Source organism: Erithacus rubecula (assembly GCF_903797595.1).
Source record: "Erithacus rubecula genome assembly, chromosome: 2".
NCBI lineage: Eukaryota > Metazoa > Chordata > Aves > Passeriformes > Muscicapidae > Erithacus > Erithacus rubecula.
Window position 1 is genome coordinate 15908224 of NC_136685.1, and position 23701 is coordinate 15931924.

Consider the following 23701-nt stretch of genomic DNA (forward strand, 5'->3'; position numbering starts at 1 on the left):
AAGCAGACATGAACTGGATCTACTGTACACAGACTCCATGTAAAATCTTGAGTCAAAAGGCTACTTTTTTAGACTGTTTGGTCATTTACAAAGCACAATTCACATGCAGTGTCCTTGGTGTTTCTGGAAATCATTGCTGAAGGAACACCAATGGAGGATTCTGCCTACATCTGTCACACTCTTCCTTAATGACTGTCAATAGACCAAACTATCTTGCCAGACTCATGGGAATATGTTCTTTAGCATCTGATCAACCTTCAGGCTGGCCTAAAGGTAGAGAAGAAGGCCTTGGGTTTCCAATAAAGGCCTGGGCTGTAACAATTCTTTCAGGACACTCTAGTGTCACTGTATAAAACTTGTAAGTGGCAAACAAGAGGCAGACAAATTACAAAAATTTCTTTGAACAGGACAAATCTGAACAAACTATTCAAGACAATCAAATGCAAGTATTAAAAACTGACTGATAATTCCACCTGAACAGAGTTCAAAACACAAATTCCATGTCATCAGTCAGATTACTGTATCAGCTGCTAAGAACAGGTTATCAGTAAAGGTTACATGTCTGATGTCTGTAACTGGTTATATCTTTCAAAACAGCAGTTTGAGACAGCAACCACATTCTAGCCAAAAACAGAAGGGATGGCAGTAAACATTAGAAGGAACAAGGTGAAGATGAAAAAATGCATTTGGTAACCCAGTCTATCTGCTGCCATGGAAATGTTACTGAAAACTGACATTTAAATATTCTCCACATTCAAGCACCAGAGAGAAACTCAACACTCAGCTGGAAGCACTAGAACAGAACAGTTTCCATGAAGTCTGTTTCTCTCTTTTTCTTGAAACCTATTATTTTATATGCTTTTGCATGCTTGGGCAAATGTTATTTCACAGCAGATTTAGCTGTTCCATTGGCTGCCTCCTATATCTTCAATAACCACCAGGAAAAAGGAAATCTGCTATTTACCAAATGGTAGTATTTCCATTAAGAAAAATAAACAAAAATCCTTGATCTCAAATATTAAAAATGCACACCAAAAAAACTTTGCTGGAAAGGACTTTCAAATTTAAAAAAAAAGTCACTCAATCCCATGTCTGAGTCTATAATACCACATCATAAACTCTTGGGAAATTAAAGTCTGAGCATCATGTATCCTACAAATTATATTCTTACTGATAATACTCCAATTTTTTCTTTGCTGAACCATCATTCCAATTTGGTGTAATTGCTCCCATTGCAATATTTAATGAACTAAAACTTTAAATTAAATTCAGTATTAGGGATGAAAACTGACTAGTAGTTTCCTCTCTTCCTAAACTAGCAATATCCATTAACTGTGATGATGTTCTTTGTCAAATGCTACATGTTCCCCAGTGTTTTGTGTTTAACTGACAAGATTCTTGTTATTCTGGGTAAGCATTTGTACAATATGGTAATGGAAACCTGTTACGTGACTGCAATTATGATACAGCAGAATTAGAACTGTAACACATTAAATACTTTTCTAGTCACAAGTGTGTACATGGCTAAGTTGGGCACTAGTGAAAGGCATTTAAAAAACAATGCAATCATCAGAGCACCATCAACATGGGATCAAAAAGACAAAGCCTGTTTAACTAATTTGATAACCTTCTATGACAAGGTCATCTGCCTGGAATTAAGGATTAGGCAGTGGATGCAGTTTCTCTGGATTTTAGTTAGTCTTTTGATACTGTTCCTCTCAGCACCCTTCTGCACAAGCTGTCCAGCAATGAGATGAGCTCTGAGTGAAAAATTTGCCTCCAAGGTTTGTAGAGAATGGGACTTTATTTTCTTGGCAACCAATAACCAGCACTGTTCCTCAGAACTCAGTTACAGTGTCAATTGTGTTCAATATGTTTACCGTTTGGACCCAAGAATCAAATGTATCATTAGCACTTTTGATGATGGTACAAAACTGGGAACTGCTGCTGATTCTGTTGAGGGGCAAGATGCTTTGCAATGTGATCTAGATAAATTAGAGCAGGGAAATGATTAGTGGCATGAATTTTAACAAGTCAAATTGTCAGATTCTGCACCTGGTATGGAGCAATGCCAGGCACAAATATGAGTTAGGAGAGTGGCTGGAGAGCAGCCCTGCAGAAAGGGATCTGGGGGGTTGCAGACTCCATGTGAGTCAGCAGTGCCCAGCAGCCAGGAGGGCAAAGCCCATCCTGGGGTCAGCAAACCCAGCAGCACCAGCTGGTCAAGAGAGGCGACTGTCCATTGTGTTCAGAGTTGGTGCAGCCTCACCTTCAGCATTGGGTGGAGTTCTGGGCCCCTCCAGCTAGGAAAGATGTGAAGATCCTTGGATGCATCTCCAGAGGACAACAAAGCTGGTGAAAGGGCTGGAAGGAGTTGCTCATGTGAGAGCTGAGAACCTTAGGTTTGTCTTGTTTGGAGAGAATGGTTGACTGAGGGGCAACCTCATTGTTCTCTAAAGCTTCTTGAGGAAGGAAAGCAGAAAGGGAGGTGCTGAGCTCTTCTCCCTAGTATCCACTGACAAGACACATGGGAATGGCTCAAAGATGCACCAGGGAAGTCTCAGACTAGACATAAGGCATTGCAACAGACTTCATAGAGCAGTGTTTATGAGGTATTCAGACAATGCCTTTTAATAACATGCTTTAGCTTTTGATGAGCCATGAGTGGCCAGGCAGTTGGCCCACAGATCATGGCTGAAGTGACCACTTTCAACAGTAAGACACTATTCTCTTCTAAGTTAAAAAACAAAACAAAAAAACCCCTCACAACAACAACAAAAAAAACAAACCATAAACACCTTAGCACCCAACAAAAACCCAATCAATCATAAAACCACCTCCAATTGTCTTTGATATTCAATTAATTGTGGGCAAGACCTCACCAAGGTCTCTAACATTTCTGGAAGAAAGTGAAGATTTTGTCAGCCTTCCCATTCAGTCCAACTCATTAGAAGATGTTTTTTATAAGATACATAAGGGGCAGCAAAACCACCCCAAATCCAAGCCACTGATTGATAAAAGAGAAAGCGTGAATAATCTCAGTAAGGAGATAACAATACATATATTGAAGTGCTGAATAATTATTTTTTTTATTACAGGAAAACAAAGGCCTACTTCCTAGCTTTTGTGTAAAAAATATTTATTTCCACCACAAGACCAACACTTCAGGCTGAGTCCCATCCAGCAAACTCACACTATTTCTGCAGTTTAACTCATGTCTTGATTTTTTATGTCTAATAAAGAACAGAAACTCACCAGGGTACAGAAGATGCATTGGCATTGTGCTATTGTTGTCATCTGCTCCACAGGGTATTCACCAAGGCAGAGCTTACAGGACACTAATGGGTCAAGTACCAAGTCCCAGGTAGGCCTGTATCTTGCTGTAGTCATTGCAGAGCTGTCTGAAGAACAGCACAAAAAGTAAAGATACTCCATTATTTCCTTATATTGATACTCAGTACATTTCTGTCATTGGAAATCACATTGTCAGCTGTTTCCTGGTGGGTTTGTTTTTTTCCAAAGACCTAATTAATCAGCAATAATTAACATGACAGTGCCAGCACTTGCAATCCCTTTTTTATCCCCTACCTGATAGAATTTGCATAGAGAAAGCAGAAGGAAAAGTAACACACAATACACTAAACATATGAAGGCAAGAAGGAATACCCTTAGGTCACAGGGTTTTGTTGCACATTACAGATGCAAAAATCTCATTTCCAATTCCTGTGATTTTCATCACTAGTTACAAGCTTTCTCTCACCAACATTAAACTTTACTCATGACATTCCTTAACTTCAGCTACCCAGGCAAGACTCAAAAGGTCCTTCATAAGTCAGGCATTTATTATGCCCTTTTCCAGCATGATGGTATTTCAGCTCTCAGAGCCAGATATTTTTGTTCCCAGGAGCATGACAGATCAATCAGTTTGCTGTTAATTTTAGCAAGAACAATAAATATTTTGAGTACACTGCAAGTTTTAGCCTGCATTTTCCTCCAACCCTTTCAATATGCTGAGAACACAACTTTGCTGTAGCAACAAACAACGGGGGCAAATAAGGGCATAAAGTGAGCCAGAAGAAGAGGCTGTAATAACCTATATACCACCCTCAAGATAGTGATAGGACAGGATCATGCAGAGAATCTTTATCCTAGGCTTCAGGGCCCAGATGGTGTGTTGTCAACTAACTAACCAGAAAGAAAATCTTGCACATAAGAAATGTATTCCCCAAAAGAGGAAAGCTAATTTATAAATTTTGCATGAAGAAAAACAAAACAAAAACCCACACACTCCCCCAAAACATCTAGGGTAACTTATGGAGTACATCAAATCTTAACAACATATTTACTAGCAATGTTTTATCATTTGACACTGACCTTCCAAGCGTAGGAAATTTATATCGCAAGATGCTGAGAGGTTCACATTATCATGCCTTTCTCCTTCCCAAAATTAGGCTGTGTCATATCAGCAGTTACTTTATTAAAGTCATGGTTACAGGTTTTTTTGAGGTTTTTTTTCCCCCCCCTCTTCCCCCCCCACCTGCCTCCAGTACCCCTTGCAGGAACTGCTAGTTTTAAGTCAAATCTGTGAACTTCACAAGACCTCCAGAACTGCAACAAACTAATGCTTACTAGACTAGATTTAGACAGATGTTCAAGAAAAATGTGCTTTTTGTCCCCCAAGAAATTACATGCAGACTTCACAAACATTTCTTTCAAGTGCAAGTCTTTGATATTCAATTAATTGTGGGCATGACTCCACCAAGGTCCCTAACATTTCTGAAAGAAAGTGAAGATTTTTGTCAGCTCTCCCATTCAGTCTAACTCATTAGAAAATGTTTTTATGATATATCCAAGTATCACCAAAAGACTTCTATTTTAGTGCAGTCAACAGAGAGAAGTGGGGAGAGAATAAAGGTTAAGCAACCCCATTTCCAGGGCTGCTGTAGAGCACTTCCTCTAAAACCCCACAAACAAACTCCAAACTGCTTCAAAGGAAACAGATGGAACAGCCCCACAGAACAGCACATGAATACACATGAATACAACTTGGGCTGTGCACAAGAGACCTCAACATCCAAGTCCAACACGATGACACAAATGAACCCCACGATTTCTAAGGCTACTAGACTGCTACTTTGCTTCACCACTACTTTTTCATTTCACACAATTTACTAGCAAAGCCAATTTTCTTCTTCCAAACTTTGGTTTATCTGACATTTACAGACAGGTTCATGCAGTATTTGAGAAGTAGTGATCAAACACATCTGAACTGCCTGCTATCAGTTATTTGCTTCTGCCTAGTTTAATGCACATCAGATGTTTATGGCTGCAAGTAGTTGAAACCAGGAAGTGAACAATGAAGGACAGATTTATGTTAAGGATGTACTTGCATGCATCAGGCAGATCAAAGTCATAGAAAATTTTATGGCTAAAATGTAGAATCTGACAATTCAGACTAAAGCTCACCAAATATAGGACAATGCTTAATTCAGGTAAAAAAAAAAAAATCATATATATATTCTGTGTGGGTAAATAAGTGTCAACAAAGGGAAAATACCAAGCTTTCAGCTCCAAGGCTTAGCCTTTTTTTCCAAGATATTCAACAGAGGCTAACTGGTATCACTGTGGTAATTCCACTTTTGCAGAACAACTATATTGCAGTAACACCTCACTGGGAAATATTTCTCCTCTATCTTCTGCAAAGCAAGAACAAATCAAAGTAAAATGCCTTTCAAGTCAACTTCAGCACACAAGAAAAAATTAGCTGCCCCATACAGATGGCATGTAATCCACCCTGAATTCAGACATGGTGATAATTGAGCAAACTCTGAATTCAGCCTCAAATGGTAGCAGAGCCACTCCTGCTCTCACCTCCTTGCCAAACACCTTTCAATAAAGAATTTTTACATTCATTATGGGGAAAAGGGAAGACATAATGTCACTGGTGCCATTAAAGCAAGGACCAAGAAATTTGCCACCTAGCCTAAAAGAGCTTGCACAAAAAGCCTCCACATCCCACTAGATCATCTCTCCTGGGGTACACCCCTGGCACAGGAATGGAGAATGAAGCTTTTCAATGCATGGGCTAGGTCTTGTTTCATGATCACCCAGCACATTGTTGCAACTAAATAATAAGCTTCTATGTTTACATCACAATGCTTAGAAAAGCTTAAAAAAAAAAAAAAAAAAAAAAAAGCATAAAGCCAAACAATAACATTGTAAGAGAAAAGCAGAAAACAAACACCTCATGTCAAAAGAAGATTAAAACTCCTACTGTTCCAAAACTGTGGCCTTTTATGGTTTCAGATTGTGTTCTCATGCTTTCTAGCGATGTGCAATACTTCAGGGACAATGCTAAGTAATTGCAAGAAAGACAAGGTAACTAAAAGGATTTCTAGAGGAAAAAGATATTAAAAAACATCTTGGTGTGCCATTGTGTTGAATGATGGCACCAGTCACACAACCAATCAGTAAAAAATTTGCCCCATAGTTTAGCTATTTGCTAGGAGGTCCCAAGAAATACAGCTAGTGCAGGTACAGAACTACAGTTCAACAGACCTTAGCACACTAAATATATAGCTCACTGGAGACTGCTTGCCTAACATCAATACTGACACCTGATACAACAAATCAAACTCAGAGACACAGAAAATCAGAGAAGTTGGTCATCAGTTCAGGCTCCCAATTCTACAGCAGTCAAGGTCAGTTTCATTTTCATATTCTTGCTGACTGTGGTCCATATCTGGTAATACTGAATTTGTAAGATATATGGTAAGACAGCACATCATTTTCCAGAACAGCATCCCAAAGCAAACCAGAAGTCAGAAGAAAAGGAAATAGTTTTAATAAGAGTTTGTTCAGAGCAGTCTTGCTCTAAATAATTAACAATCTGACTAATGACTGTTTAATTCTTCAATTGTGTCCATGTCCACACTGAAAGGGAGCCTTTGCAGAAGTGATTGTAATAACACATCTATACATGAATGTGACTCAGGCACTCCCAAAGATTGGATGATGGAATAAAAAGGAAACTTTCATTATTTCTGAAGAACAATTAATAAATTAAATGAATATGAACTGTATTTCTGAACAGTAATCCCTCAGTTTTTGGTACACCTACACAGACTACATTTTCTAGTGAGTAGAAGTGGCTGATGACCTCTGGTAAGTCAAGAATAGAACAATTCTTTTTAGGCCTCAAAGAGTTGCAGAAAACAGTAAAGCAGAAATACTGTGAAAACTTCCTTGAAAGCAGGAAATAATGCAACTTTCTTACACACAAGTCATTCAAGAAATCATAAAACAATATGATTTCTCTTACTGCAGCCTAGTCAAGTATTTCACATTTAATTTGCAAATGCATCATCTACACTTTGGATATATAACTGCCTATGTGAGAAGAGTGACTAGAAAATAGGGTTGAAATTATATGCAGCACACTAGCTGGTGGGTCTTTTCCACCAAGCAAGACTCAAAATGCAGATTTCAGCAGAATCTCAATTTCAGCTTTAGGTGAGGGATGAGTTTAATTTCTAAATTAAAGGCTTCGGTCCCCTCTTCTACCAGACAGACAGTTAACTCCTTTAGGCAGATGACTTAAGTGTACCTGATGAACTTAATCTGAATTTACTGACATGATGAAAAGCAGCTCTTTAGAAACCAACGGAAGGGACTTAAATGGGATTGAAAATTTGGTCCCGATCTTCTTGTCTTTCTTTATCAAAATAGGTCTAATTAAAGCAATACAGGCTACTAGATGAAATTAGACATCTGCTATAGTACAGTTTTAGTATTGAGTATATGTGTTTATAGATTAAAAAAGTACATAACATAGACTACATTTCCTCCTATATAAAGCCAAGCACATCTGTCAGTACAATTATATGTTTTTATTTAATATATGAAGTTTGTTTCCTATACTATCTATTTATACAACTAATATTTATAAAAATATAAGTCTATACAAAAAGCTACAGACTTTTACTTATGTGGAAGAAGCCCACAGATGTCTGAAGTGCAGTAATCTCCAGAAAGAATGCTACACTGCACCCTGGAACTGGCACTGCCTGCCACATCTTTTAAGTCAATATTTTTGACTTTGAGCCTTCCTCTGCTGCCAGAGCTGTGGCTCGTGTGATCCCACAGCCATGGGCTGTACCCTCATGGCAGCAGGGACAACCCCCCATGATCCAGGCTGGTGGCTAAGAGCATTCAGCAACAGTCCTGGAGCCTGCATAATTTGCAACCTCTTTCTCAGAGCTGGGACTTGATGCCATTTATCTTTGTTTCTAGGCTTTTCCAAAGATCTTCAGAAGGATCATATGAAAAGCCTATATGAGATAATTGACCACTTTGCAACTTTTTTGTGTCGGTGGCACCAGTTTTTATTATGCAACAAAAGCACAGATAAGATCATTTTAAAGTCACTTTATAAAAACAGATTATTACATCCACCCACCAGGTAGATTTTACAATAACACAAACTGGCAGGCAGACTTAGTATCTCTCAATTACCAATCACAGTTAGTTACTGGCATCTATCACTGCAGTAACTGGGTCTTCAAGTCTTCATCTCCACAGAACTGCCTGGTAAAGCAGACTCACTCTCTCTGATAGGTGTCAGTCACACAAACACAAGATTGATTTACATGGATGTTTAAAGATTACTGACTTCAGAGTTTTGATGCCTGCCTTCCTCAGGTTCCTAAATCCTGTCAACCTGTCAAATGCCTACCTACATCTCCAGGCTTACTCATAAATCTGATCCACAATCAACTGCACAAGTCTAGCTGATAGGTATCATCCTTTGAATTCCAGCCAATCCCAAGTGCTAAAGCCACATTCTTTATTCCAGCAGTATAGCAGGCTGCTGTTTATAGGTATAACTCTTTTCAACATGTAGGAAACTTCAACTTGTACTTAGAGAGCAGTGCAGAAAGTTGTGTCAACACCTTGTCTATTGTGTGTCTATGTGAGCTCCTCAGATCCTCTCCATGTTCTTACCTTCAAGCTATTCCAGGGCCCAAACCCAGAAGAGGGAAAAGACCGTGTATAAGCTTTAGAACACTGTCAGCAACTCAAGTCTCCTGGACAATGAAGGACGTGGGAAAAAAGCTCTTACTCTGAGTCGAAACAATTACTCCAGGGCTTCAGTCCATTCATGAATAGCCACTATGTTTCTTTGCTTTACCTCCCTGACTGGTAAAATCCTGCATTTTAAATATTTAACATATATATTATACATACATATGTATGTATAGATGTGTAAATATATATATGTACAAAGACTACAATGAAACATTCCAATGCCAAGAAAGAAAAAGAAAGAATACGTCTTTTCGCTGATAAAAGGTATCTGAACAGTAACATGGAGTGCAAAACAGAATACAACTAGTGGATTGCTCCAAGGACCAATCACTGTTAGGGCATGTTAAAATAATCAAAAAAAACCCACACCAATTTCTTTGCTAAATACCCGGGTAATTTTTTTTCCTTGTTTCTTATCTAGAGAAATTAGAGTATTATATATGTAAACCACCTCTGCCAAAACCTTAGACAATGTGGTTTGATTATTGCACAGACCATGAAAGATTTTAAAAATCAGAAAAGTAATGGACAGTTTCTGGATCTATGGATATGAGAATACTGTCTATCAAATACATGGGTGGGTAGAGAGGAAAAGATATTATGGCAACAAACACAGAAAATAAGAGTTTAAACTCCTCCTTCAAAAAAAGAAATACTACAAATAGAAATGCCATAAGATATCCATGCAGAAGTGCCCCGGAGAGCTAGATCCTTGCACATATTCCAAAAAATACAGCCTGTGAATGGGACAGAGCCAAAGCCTTTCCTGACCTTGCATTTTCCAATGTTTGTCACCAGCACTGGTGCCACTGTGGCTTCTTGTAGCACTGCCAAACAACAGCAACCTGAAATAAACTGGGTGAGGCTGTTATAAAAACATTTCAAAGAAAAAAAGAAAATCACCTAATTTCATCTGAAAGAAACTGCAGATGAGAAAGGCAAACAGGCAGAAGGGAAAGAACTGGAAGAGTCAAAGGTAAGAAAAAAGTAATAAAGAAAAATGGTGTAATAAGTAAGACAATAGAGAACATAGGAAAGACGGAGAAATCTGGAGAAAATAGCTGAAATAGATCAACTTCCTAGCTCTTCCCAGAGGTAATGTACTTTGTTATACAGAATAAAATAACAACTGAAGTGAAATCTCACTGCAATATGATCCAAATATTCAATATTCCCAAAAGATGACATGAACAAGGATAGGTGGGTAACTACTAAAGAACATTCCTTAGACACACAAATTCTGAGCAATGTTTGCTATCCAAGAGATTATAAAAGCACTGGAGCAGCAGACAACCTCAGGCAAAAGATGGGAAGTGCTTGCACCATGCAATTTCCCAGTACTAGAGTCCCAGATCCTCTCTGCACACCTCAGAGCATTCTCAGCAGCCAGAGGCACAAGACTTAAGATAATTAGAAACAGCAAGGTCAAAATGATATACATTTCAAAAGCATCCTCATCTCTGCTGGATGGGAAAACTCCATCCCACATAACATGGGTGAAAAATCCTGGACACTGTAGAACTGGTTTATCAACTGGATCTAATTTTGGTCTGAATAGAACAAGCCTGTCTGTCTCATTTTATTGCTTTAAGAGTCATGAACCTATTAGATCCTTACTAGAAACTTCCAGAAACTTTACTGCAGTGAACCACTGCCATGGAATACTGGGGCAAACACCAAGGCACCATCTGGGAATTGCTGTAGCAACAACTAGACCTATACAAAACTGAGGGAGGCCACAGAATGTTCAAGCTCTGAGTATTTCAGAGAAGGGAATATCAGCTGCACACAGAAGAGGTCTTAAAATGAGGCAAGATGAAGCCAGCCTAAAAGAGTCTGATCTAAAGTTGTAACCTAAGCACAACAGCAAAAACCCCTCAACACTATCTGGCAGTCAGAAGTGACTCAAGAGCAAAGACTGCTTGCTTGTAAAGGCCACAGTAATAAGAAGGGCACAGACAATTCCACTGCTCTCTAGGGAAGCACCTTATTTTTTTTCCAGGAATTCCTAGACCACACAGTCAAAAACAACTGTTTTGCTATGTCTTTCCTCCCATCCCCTATATTTCCCCATGTTTTTCTTATCTCTTCCTCAACTCTTTTCCCCTCCACCCCCTTTCTTGTTTCCTCCTATTCTTTCCCTCCTCTCTGCTTACAGGAATTGATGAATTAATTCACTCTGGGCTGTCTCCACACTAGCAATAAATCATTAAGGAGTAGTTTGAAGCTTTGACATACCACAAGCTTTTTACTTCTCCACAGCTGACTCTCTCAGAAAAGTAAGAACTACATTTACACAGAGTCCAAATAGCACCAAGTTTGAGCTCTGTAAGAGGTTGCTTTCTTGGGGGGAGAAAGAAAAGCCTTAGAAGCTTAAAGCTAGAAACCACATTTAAAGCTATGCGAAGTTACTGTGAATTTGAAGATGCAAGAAAGAGGAATGGAGCCCTAGTTCTTACTGAGACACTTGGACCACCTCTCAAAAGGAAATAAAAACTGTTCTTTTATTTGCAACTACAACAAAATGCATGCTTAGGGCACACTGCATTTCCATCGCACTTCTCAAGTTTCAAATGAGGAACAGAGTACATGGGACTGAAAAACTCACCACAAACCCTCTCCAGGTGTCACCTTGTACCAACAGTGGAGCTCAGGTTTGAACAACAGCTCCTGTGTCAGCTATAAGACAACACATACCTATGTGCCATCCCTTCCTATGCTAGATCTGAAATGCAAAGCAGATATGCTGCTGGCTGCAAGCAGCATTCAGTGGGGTGAAGTCTGCTAAACTTCCCCGTTCTGACTTGGTGACAAACACAAAATTCCAGGTAGATATTGATAAGAGACGGCATTTTTCACTGCTCTCAGAGTGGAAAAGTTCCTAGTCTCATGTCCCAGATCTACCCCTCAGATATTAGAGTGAAGATTTCCCTTGTTCTGAGAAGTTATCTTCCACAAACAGTTTAAACAGGAAGAAGAACCAAGAGAGCATGTTTAATAGATAGGAGCAGAAAGGATGTACAAAGATTCTTCATAGAGTAAATCTTTATAGATATGTTTTGTGTTCTCATTACAATCACATGGAATTTTCTTTTTCCAAATCTGAGCCTAAAGTCAGCAACTTTAGCAAGAAGTCAGACAGCTTCTCTCCCAAATCACCAGCTTCTGTAATATACCATTTCACCCTGGGAATTAGATGACATGGTATACACACTCATTCACCATGCTGGTGTGACACAAAACTAAAATTAAGGAAAACATAGGATGGTGTAGACTGCCCAAGATAGTTATGCTACTGCTGGTGCTTAAAGAAGCAGATTTTCAGATAACTGTCTACACTTCTTATTCAGAGAGAGGAAGTAAAGTGATTCTTAAGACCATCAGAGGAAGACAGTGTTTCTATTACCAGGCACTTCAGCCAAGGGGAAAAACCCACCCAAACTGGAAAAAACCAAACAAAACAAAACAAACCACCACACGTTTCTGTAAGAATTATGTCCCCTAATAATAAACCAAATAGCTTGAGCTATGCAGTGGGCTGAATTATATACCAGTATATGTCCCCTCCTCTCAAACACTGAAAAGCTGATACATCCTGCACACAGGATCTAGTCTAGTAAACACTAGCTGTTACACACTGTTTTTCTTACTAGTAGTCCTAAATTTAAAAATGGATGAGAACAAAATATTTTTACCATTATTCAAATCATCTGATGCTTTACATGATAAAAATTACAGCTATCAGCTAGGACATTTTACAACAAATCTCCAGACTTACAAACTTGATGACTCTGGATTCAAATCTCTCTTTTTGCATGGTTCAAACTTAATTGATTATTCCCCAGCATCCTCATAGAAGTTTTGTCTATCTCCTGTTGCTCTTATTTCCTCCTGCTTCAAGCATCCTGCCCTCTTCCCATCATGTTTTCTGTAGCACAGTCCAGTTCCTCATTCTCACTGTTTTCTGGCAACTGGCTTCTCTTTTCCTCTCTGGGAAAGGGGCATTTTGCCACTAAGCAGTGTTATGAAATTTAACTATATTTTGGTCTATGCTAGTATCTCAGCCATGCTAGCTTGATGAATCAAGTGGTGTTTGTTTCCAAGTTTAATCTCACACATTCAAAGTTCCATTTTCCAATTATGTCTTTGTGTGACAACCAGCACATGCCTGTGCACAGATATGTCACACACATAGGCCAGGGAACTTAAAGACAGATGTTTAATATACAACAGTGCTTGGATTAGGGACAGATGCTTAATTTCTCTCTTTCTTCTAAGCAATTGTCTGGTCAAGTTATTTAGCACAGGCCTTGCAAGACCTTTAACAAATACAATCAAGGGAAAGTTCTTATGTCAGTGTCAACCACCAAGATTGCACGTACCAAACAAAAGAGAATCTAATTATTAGAACATGACCTGTGTTATAAGGAACAACTGATAACTTCTTCTGGCCCATAACTGAACAGCTCACACAGCTTAGTCAGACAGACACCAGCTGGTACCCACCACACCACACAGGCTGAGCAGAGGATGGGGGGATGAGTAGTGCATTAGCTGCCTGAGTACATGTGCCTGAGCACTTCTCCCTCTGCAGAGAATCAGCATGTAACAGTACTCTCAGAGGTATAATACATTAGCCTCAACATTACCCCAGCTCTAATCATTCACAGTAATGTTACTGTTGCACAGTAATGCTTCCACAGCTTCGTCGCTGCTTTTTTCCTCCCTCCCTATCTTAAAACACCACTTGCAGTACAGCACACATATATAACCCTTGTTTACTGCAGAAAGCAGCAGCACATGGCAGACCCTGCCCAACGCCTCTGCAACCACACAGGCAGAGATACCAAAACCAAAGGCTGAAGTACTGAAAGCATAACAGGTAGGGAAGAAACAAAGAGCACAGAATCACTACAGTGAATGAAATGCTCCCTTCAGTGCTCCCCTTGTCCAGGTAACAAATACAGTTACAGACCTCTAATTCTGGGAACCTGTGCAAAGAAATGCTATTGGGATTTTCTCTGTACTACTTTGTACACTTGAGGACAGCTCAAAAAATCAAAAGGAGTTGGTTTCTGGTTTATTACTTCTACTTTACATTTAGTTTTCTCCATTTACTCATGAATAATTGAAGTAAATTAAGATTAAAAATTAAATTTTGGTACTTGAACTATAGTTTGCTTCCTCATTTACAACAAAATCTTAACAAGCTACTGGAAGTTCTAGAGTGGCAAATCACTTTCCCTACCAATTAATTAACTTAGTAGGGACAAAAGGCAGTAGACAGAAACTGATGAACAGAGGGTTCCACCTGACTATGAGGAAGAACTTTACTGTGGAGGTAACTGCACAGGAACTTGTTTTCCAGAGAGGTTGTGGAGTCTCCCTCACTGGAGAAATTCAGTAGCTGTCTGAATACAAACCTGTGCCATGTGCTGCAGGATGACCCTGCTTGAGCAGGGAAGTTGGACTGGATGATCTGACCCACTCTGTGATTCCAACCTTTGGGATTTTTAACCTTTATTATTATGGAAGAGACTTGGCTTTTGAGTTACACAAACAGAACAGACGTCAAAAATTATTCAAAGAATATGCCAATAGAATAAGCTAGCAAAAATAATTTAAATAAAGTTTTTCTAACATGGTGTCAGCAAAATCAGTTTGAATTGCAATAAAATTATAAATAAAAAAGGATGCTGCCACACATGCTACTGTATTGCTATAAAAAGAAAGCTGAAGGCACTTAAGTCAATCCCTTACACCTTCTACATACTCCCATAAATTTGTCCTGTTAAAGAGGGAACATCTCAGATATGCAGGCATTAACATCCAGAGCACCAGAGCACTTAACTCTGCTGCAGATTCAGTATGCAGTGAATGTGACAGCCTGCTCAGGAGAGGAATTGCCTGCTACCATTTTGCATCATCTCCTAGCACTCCTAGACCATAATCCCTTCCCCAAATTAACACAGATGTTGCAACTGGTGTTCAGGACATACCTCATGCTAAACATCCATGAGAGCACTTATGCATTTTGTATCTGTACAAACCACATGAATCCTGCTCAATCTGTAATTTTTATGTGCCCATTCATGTGGGCAGGAAGGATGCTGAAGCACAGCTCTCACTGCATATCTGGTGGGTCACAGTGCTAACCTGGTTACTAGCAGAAAACATGCTGGGTACAGGGACAGAAAACACCTACTTACTCTTCAGTTTCTCAGCAGAAAGATCTGGCTTGCTGCATGAAGCAACTGAATTTGCATAGATTTGTTGTGGCAAGGAGCAAAGCATTTTTAGGGCAGCTGAAGCTTGTGGCTATTATTATAGGGGTTTATAAAGAAAAGCTTTAAAAACAAAAAGTCAAAGACCTTTATCAATGAGTCCTGATGGCTTTTAGAAGTGAAAAATATCAGAATTAAGTAATTTTATTTCCTAAAGAAGGATATAAAATAAAGCAGTGATGCTTATATTTAAACCATTTACATATACATTCACTTCATAAAATGAGCTCCTACCACAGGTACAAATGATCAGACCATGTCCATTACCTACAAGGTAACTAAAGCTTGTCCCACAAAAACAAGATCTAAGAAAAGGTTAGTAGTTCTTTGAAAACATGCTTCTCCCTATGTAAAATATTTATGTCAAGCCTTCTACTTGGGACATCACTCATGTATGAAAAAAACCTTTTCAAGAGCTTGACATACACTCACATTGGTACTCAGAACAGTCCCAAATAATTTATTAACAAAAATCAACTCCAAACTCCTCTGAAGGAAAAAGATTGTCTTGTGTTTGCATGGTACATACTGCAGTGGGCTTACAGAAGTTTACATGAATACAAACAAGCTGTAAGACAATTCAACTAATATCAATAGCCTTGGTACTAAATTCCAAATGCCTCAGAAAACATGAGAAGCTGAATTTAGTGAACAACCATTGTCTGCAGAGCTGCTTGGGCATCAGGAAATATCCTGATCCAGTATTTGTTTGAGCAGTTTTGATTCTTGTAGCTTTCATCCCTTTGCAAGCAGCCCAAAAAAAGCAGACCAATCAAGTCAACATTGAAACAAGGAATAAAGGAAGAAAAAAGACTTTTCTTGAAAAAGTTATGACTAAAAGGCTGAATTTAAAAAATGGTAGGCAAAAATACTCTACACTTCCCAGAGGTCAAGTGTACATTTCAGATAGTAGGAAACTTTCCAAGTTCAACTCATGCTTTCCCAAACCAAACAAGACACAAACCACAGAAGCCTGCCCTCTTTCCAGCTGCTGGGAAGATCACAGATGAGGTTGTTCATTATGGTCCCAACCAAGTAACATGGTACACACACCACCACCCACCTCTTCAAACATACCTCGCTATTTAAAGGGAATCCACTGCACTAAAATATATGTATGTTTTAAAAGTTTTGTAGTTGTTACTTTTTCCTATTTACTTTAATGGTCATCATAGTGTTTTATGTTCAGGACATTGTGAAAAAACAGCCAGAAGTCTGACATACTAGTCTAAAAAAGACATTTAGAAAGGAATTGTTGCAGGGGTTTTAAACCAAACAGCGTGGATTACAACCCACTGTTTAAAATTAGGTTTTGTGGTTGGTTTTTAGATATTCCTAGTAACAAATTCAATCTCTTTCTTGGCTGAAGTTATTGCACCTAGCAATCTAGGAGGCCAATAATAGAAATTTCATTTTAAATATGGCTATTAATCTTCCTAAATTTAGTTTGCTATATGACTGAGCTGTGTCACAGGCCTTAAGTCATTCACTATGTTTTGTTTGGGTTTTTTTCATCTAAGAATTGTAAACACTTGACTAGGATTTAAAAGTTCGTCAATATTAAAACTATGCAAAAAAAAAAAAAAAGCTTTCAGGAAGGAACAAAACCTGGAAAATTTTTGAATTCCTATTGAATTTTTAATGGCAAGAACCCACCACCAAAGAACAATTGTTTAAACAAAGGTATCCCACATTTCTTTTCTGAAATTCCTGGGTAACCCGCATTGTCACTAACAGAGTATTTTGTTCCAGTTAATTGGCAAAGGGCAGCTCTTGAGTTTTCTCCACAAGGAAATCAATTTAATAGATTCAAGAGCAAAGCAGTGCTACTTGAAAAAACAAAGAGGGAAGAATACAGGAGCTGGCTGCTGCTTTTCCAAAGAGTTGGAACAAGCCATTCATTTAAAAATTGGAGACACAAAGCAGTGCATGTCCTTTATACTGGTGAGCACAGATGGGAGCAAGAGCATCACAACTTGAACCAAGTGGGCTTCAGAACTCACTTAGGTGGGAAAGGCTAGAGCAAAGCAGTGTAGGAAGACTCTATAATGCAACAGAATAAATTCAGGGTTTTTTACAGCGCCACCAAACTCTGTTCTAGATGAAGTATAGGGAGGATTTACCCTCAGACATAGAGGACCAGCTGCAAGCCAAGGCAGTGCAAGATAAACTCTAAACTCTGTAAAGTCTGATAGCTGCAGTCATGCATTTGAGTCAGTGGGGAGTTTGGGAATATGACTGACAAAACAACTAGGTCAGTAACTACCAGCATATTCATAATCTATCTGTACTTGAAAAGAGCAAAAAACTCCAAACCCTACTAAAGAAGGCCCATGGGAGACAGTAAAAATGAGAAGGATATATAGACCAGGAATCATCCAAATATTATATTTAAAAACACATAAAGCAAAAGCTGACTGCATGAGGCTTCTAACCATAAGGTTGTTAAAAAATTAATAGAAGTAAACAACCATTTGTAAAAATAGCTGATAAAGATTTAAAAAGTATAAAAATAATTGAAGCCCTATAAAAGAAATCAATTATGGACACAGATAAATGGCACTAGAGTAAGAATTCACAGGGCTGGGCAGAGACCTCTTCACCCAGGTGTTGAATAGCAATACAGGCTCTCACATTTGGGCACAATACTTTAATACTGAGCAATAGACTGAGCTTAACTTCTAACCACAGATCTGAATCACCTGAGCAGGCTTGAAGAGGATGCTGTAATACCTGCTAGTGACCTGAAATAACCAGGAGGTCTGGGTTCTTGCAAAGACTGCAGTGGTCAGAGTTAGCAGATGGAAAAAGAAGGCAAAGTGGTATGTAGTGCATAAGACAATATAATTATCCTCTGACAAAGACAGTTTGTGCTCTCTTCTGCCTTCCCTACTAATACTCAAAATTAAATGTTTTCCTCTGTGGAGACTGGTTTTGCTGTTTGGTTAAAGAAAGCAGTGTTGAAAAGTAGTTGTTGGGCTTGGAACAGCAAGCACTGAGGTTTGAGAAGGCTCCCAAGTGCTTAGAGAAGTTCTTTCCATAGGCCCTGAGAAAACCAGCTTGCTTGTGCAGCTCAGCTTCAGCCTGACTGACCAGCCACCAATCTGCTTTCTCCCCAGCTCTGAGCTCAAGGCTTGACAGAAATGGGAACCAGCACCTCAGTTTCTAACAGAGACATTAAAAGGACTGTTGAATAATAAGGCAAGCTGTAAATCAGCCTTTTACCATGACAGAAAAGAAAAGGGAAGAAGTGGGCAGTTTTCCTCTGTGAGATTCAGATCTCTCTAGCAGCTTCATTCCCATTGGCAGTTCTTACTCTGCAGTGTTACTTCAAGTCAACCTGCAATTTTTGTAGAAAAGTGAAACTGGATTGAGACATGCAAAATGCAAGCCAAAAGAGAGCAGGAAGAGCTGGATTTGTAACTGCTGGGGATGGGAGGAAGATTTAGTAATACTAACATGACAGGAAACACAGAAAGTTAGGATAAATGTATTACCAGGAGAATGGAAAACTGATCAGAGAAAATTAGAGGATCCACTAATGTCTGGATCTTGGGACAATAAAATTTCTTAAGTACCACTGTAATAGAATACTGTGCATTGCATTAAAAAAAAAAGTGGAAGAAAGCTTGTGAAAGCTTAGGTACTGACTTACAGCAATGAGATTCTTTTGCACAAGACAAAAAATTGCTGCATGGTGTTCAGTGGTTGCTTAACTTTATAAAGGTCAAAATACACAACAGCAGACAAGTGTCTTGACTTGTGCCTCTTTCCCTGCTTCACACATTGCCAGTACATTCCAGCACATTTAATACTGTGTACATTTGCAATAATCAGTGTTCTCTATTTCCTTTCTCACATGCTGAGTTGGAAAAAATGAACCATTCCCAACTCTACTAACTTTTGCAATCTCCTCTTAACAAAAAGGTAAGTAATTTTGCTGAAGCTGAAACAAACCACAAAAAGCCAGTATCACATATATATAGCATCTGTATTAAAAGGTAAACATTCACAGCCAGATTTAGTTCTACAAACTTCAAAAGAGGTGAGAAATAACTCCTAATCAGGTTTTGGTATACGGTACAACCCCAAAATGCTTCTATGTTAGAAGGTAATACTGTTACAAAAACAAAAAACCCAAAAAAACAGCTTGTGACCACAAAATGACAAAAATTAAAAAAAAACCAACCCAACACAACATTTGAAACAAAGCCTCAGAATTGCAATTTCCAGCTATTTATTTCAACAGGATGCTAAGCTCTTCTGCAGCACCAGAGGGGCATTCAAAACTAAGAATTAAAAACCATGAAGGCTGAGAAGGTCATGCCTGGTCAGAACTTCCATGTTGATCTGAGCTTGCCACAGACCCAAGCATAAACAAAAACAGGTATATACTACCTATAGACAGCTAAACTCAAACCAGGCAAACAAAGAAACACAGATGGCTTCAGAATGAGCAGAGATAATTTACTTATAATAATTTTGCATACTGTTACATATTTCCCTCCTTCAAACCCTTCTTTATTAGTGGGGAAGATTTTCTGTGACCAAAGCAAATAAATACATTTAGTCTTTCATTTTGTTTCATGAACTATAATTAAAAATAAATTTATCTTTGTGGCTGAAATCACAGACTGAGTTTGTCATCTCCACAATGAAATTCTTTCCTCAAGTCACAGGGTGAAAAACACTTGGACTTTTGCAGACAGATATTTACATTTTTATTAAATTTTATTTTAGTTACCGGTTTCCTGTGTCAGCCTGAACCAACTTGTGCCTTTGGCTACTGGCATAAGACAACATAATAATGATAACTATGATAATAACAATTCAAATTATTACTGTATCTCTAGATCTTTATCACTCCCTTGTCACTGAATTATGGCACAGTGATACAGTTTACATGGGTCTCAATTGCCATTAAGGTTGTAGACAGCTACTTAGAAAACATCTTTATCTGAAGCAAAGCCAAAATATTTTGATTGTTTCCTTCCACAGTGAAATGAAGCATTAGAACTATTTTGAGGTTATAAACGAGAGAAATTATCAACTCCAATAGAAAAATCTCGCAATTTCAAGCCAACACTAGATCATTAGAGAAGAATTTTGCATTTTACTGGCAAACTCTGAACTTTGCCCATCTGCTCCCTTCTCTCCCTACTAATGAGCAGGAGCAAGCTATGAAAGCATGTCTGAAGATGACAAGAGCATAAGCCTCTCTAGGTGCTTAGGAAAGATCAGTGAGCTGTCCCCCTATGTCCACTATCACACAGACAGGAGTGAAAGGATCTTGTCTGCCAGATGAGAAAAATCAGAGGGCAACACTTCTCTGCTTTGTATTAATCATCTGAGCTATGTATGGTATGTTCTTGTTCTTTACACAAATACCTCATGATCATCTGTATGCCACAAATATTTTCCAATACAGATCTCTGCCAGGACATGCTCCATTTCAGTAATCCCTTAGAGCCATTTCAGTGAAATAGAGTTGGAAGGCAGCAGAAAAATTCAAGAACTCAAGGCACATTTTAACTGTGTATGTTCACAAGGTGTCAGAGGCACCCTCACACTGATCAAAGGCCAGGGAAAGACCATAGAAGTTCACAGTTTGAATTTTGCCAGAACCTATCACATTCAACTCAGGTTTCCACTTGCTTGAGAAAATGAAAAAAAAGACTGACAAGTTATGCATGCTTTTCCAAGACAATGGACACCACTCCTGTGAGTTGTGTTGTGCTACACATTTTTTTCCCCTCACGTTTCAGAAAATGGGATATAGTGCCTGGAGAAGTTTGAGGATCTTCAGAGGCAGAAAACTAAGCAAACAGCAAGGTAAGAACAGAACAAGCTGTGCTGCTGAAAGAACACAGCTTGGTGAGAGAACACAGTGGTGAATTGGTACAGAAGCAAACCACCATGGCTGAAGGCACGGGACTCTTCAGGAGAGGGATGGAGAGCTGAAGGAAAGGAGAGAGAGGCTGAGGGACCTTGGCTCATCTAGCTTCCCACCTGGAGATCAAGAAGAGATATGGTCACTCCCTGAATAGCCATGATGCAGGGTGAAGTACATCACTAAATAGGAGAAGAACTATTTCAAGAAATCACTGACCCCAATGACAGACATGCTTAAACTTGCCATTTCTCACTTCTTATAAAGATTACCTTCAAGTTTCTAAGTATCAGGAAGGAATGATGTTTCTAGCATAGCTTTCTAAAAGTAGAAAAAATGTTGATTACTTGTAAGCTAAAAGTTTATAAAAGGAATAAACTGCAGCACTGTGAGGACAAAAAAAAAAAAAAAAACAACCCTTTCTGCTTCTTGCATTTAAATTTTAAATCAACTAATTAAAGGAAAACAAGAAAATAATAAAACTGTATATTATTTTTAACCTCAACTTTTTTTTAAGTAAGGGATATAAAGGACAGTATCAAACACTTTGTTCTAAAATAAATGCTCTCTCTCTTCTTCCCCCTACCATTAGATTTTCTGCTTGTAAAGAAGATGTGAAAACATAGACTTTTCCACTTAGTAAAAATGGAGCAGAAAAAAAGATTAAATATATTTCAACTAGCTATATAATTACTTCTTTATATTAAGATATGTTATTCAAGCAGAGTATACAGATTGTTACATTAAATCTTCAATACTTAAAATATAAGCCAATGAGGGTATGATTGTTTTCACTAGAGGTTTTTCCTGTAGTCAAAAGGAGCCAAGTAAGAACACCATTTCACTTTGATAACTAAGCCAAGAACATGAATTTCAAAGAAAGGAGGGAAAAAAACTGCACAATCTGCTAAAAAGTATGACTTTTTAGTACTATTTCCAGAAAATGAATGTGTGCAAAAGCAGCATTGCTTGGAAAAATGGAAAGCTACCAACAGCACGAGCTCAGGCAAATAAAAATCTAAAAATGTCATTATTTCTGCATATAGCCACATACTAGAGCAAGCATAAGGCAGAACTTGCAGCTCTAGTGATATTTGCAGGATGACCTTTTCCAAACCAGAGAGAAACACGTAGGTTTTCATTATTTAAAAACAAGTTTTGCTGCCTTCTGAAAGATCTGAAGATAAATAAGTGCTATGCTTTTTGTTTGACAGGAGATACATTTACCAATTACATCAATAATTTGCTATGGAGTTCCTATAGCTATCTCAAAAAGGAAATCTATTATCTCACGCCCTTATTTGGAGTATATGGGACATATATACTATACAGGAGATGGAACTATTAAAATCATAAACCATATATGAAGGCACAACAGGCTCTGTTACAGAGATAAGATATATTTCTATGTGTTTTATGTGTGTGTGTTTATATATACACACACATTATGTAGAGATGGAAGAATGAAAGCCTAGTGAGCCCATTTTAGGTGGTAGTGTTAAACTGTGCTTTGAGGATTGCTATCAAACAAATTTCTGTGACTTGGATTTTGCTAGGTAGCTAATTAGAAGGCAGATTTCGTTGCTTTCCTACATTTCTTTGGTAAATGAACCAACCCTTTTCATACCAGAGTTCCATAATTAAAAGCAAACTTTGACAAATCCCCTCTTCTTATACTACCCCAGGCTATGTGGTTTTGCTTTTATGGGGAACCACATAAAAAGGGCAATTCCAAAGACTGTAAAAAACCCATCTCTCAGGAGTATTTTTCCCCTCCCACAGCTTCTGTTGGCATCAGAGTCCTATGAAAGTGTGGTTGCATTGAAAATTGCATCTGTCTGTGCCCTGTCCAAGCATTATTGAGACAGCCAAGGCAAACACCTACCACAACAATCTCTCCTTTGTCAGTCACAGGGATCCCATGAGAAAGCACCAACCAGTCTACAATTTTGGTAGTGTCAGACAGGCCTGAAAGACAAAAGATAAGTGTTACACTTTATTTCAACTGACCCTATAAAGCCAGAACTAAGAGTTTCATTTTGCCATGCAGCTTTTAAAAGATAACACATTCTCAGCAGACAAAATTTCGTGGTGAACTTGGCAGTGCTGGGTTAACAGTTGGACTTGATGATCTTAGAGGTCTTTTTCAACTAAACAATTTTATGATTCTGTGAATTCAGAAAACAGCAATTGGCAGGAGTCTGACTTTCACTGCAAGCTATTTCCCATTTTTCAGATTTATCCAATAGTGTTTTTCTCAGAAGTAAACTATCCAATAATGCTTTTTCTCAGAAATAAACCATCAGCTGCCTCCTTTCCAACAAATACTCATAAAACTTCTTTACCCAAACTGAGATTTTAAACCTAAAACCTGTCTTTTGTTACCAAATATACAAAAATGCAACTCAGAATAAATTTATAGCCAAACACACAAAATTCT

The 23701-nt window shown here is 38.4% G+C and overlaps 1 protein-coding gene across 3 annotated transcripts in view; it reads right to left on the minus strand.

The window, feature by feature from the left end:
- The window catches only part of RNF144A (ring finger protein 144A), a 61434-nt gene that overhangs the window by 23680 nt on the left and 14053 nt on the right, over positions 1–23701 (minus strand). For 2 of the 3 annotated variants that reach the window (XM_079332274.1, XM_079332275.1), the window contains exons 2-3: positions 23147–23229; positions 3256–3401 (exon numbers count right to left, since the gene is read on the minus strand). In XM_079332274.1, the coding sequence (XP_079188400.1) occupies positions 3256–3390 (135 nt within the window). In that variant the 5' untranslated portion in view covers positions 3391–3401; positions 23147–23229. The remainder of the gene's footprint in view (positions 1–3255; positions 3402–23146; positions 23230–23701) is intronic. The other variant, XM_079332276.1, reaches the window with a different exon arrangement.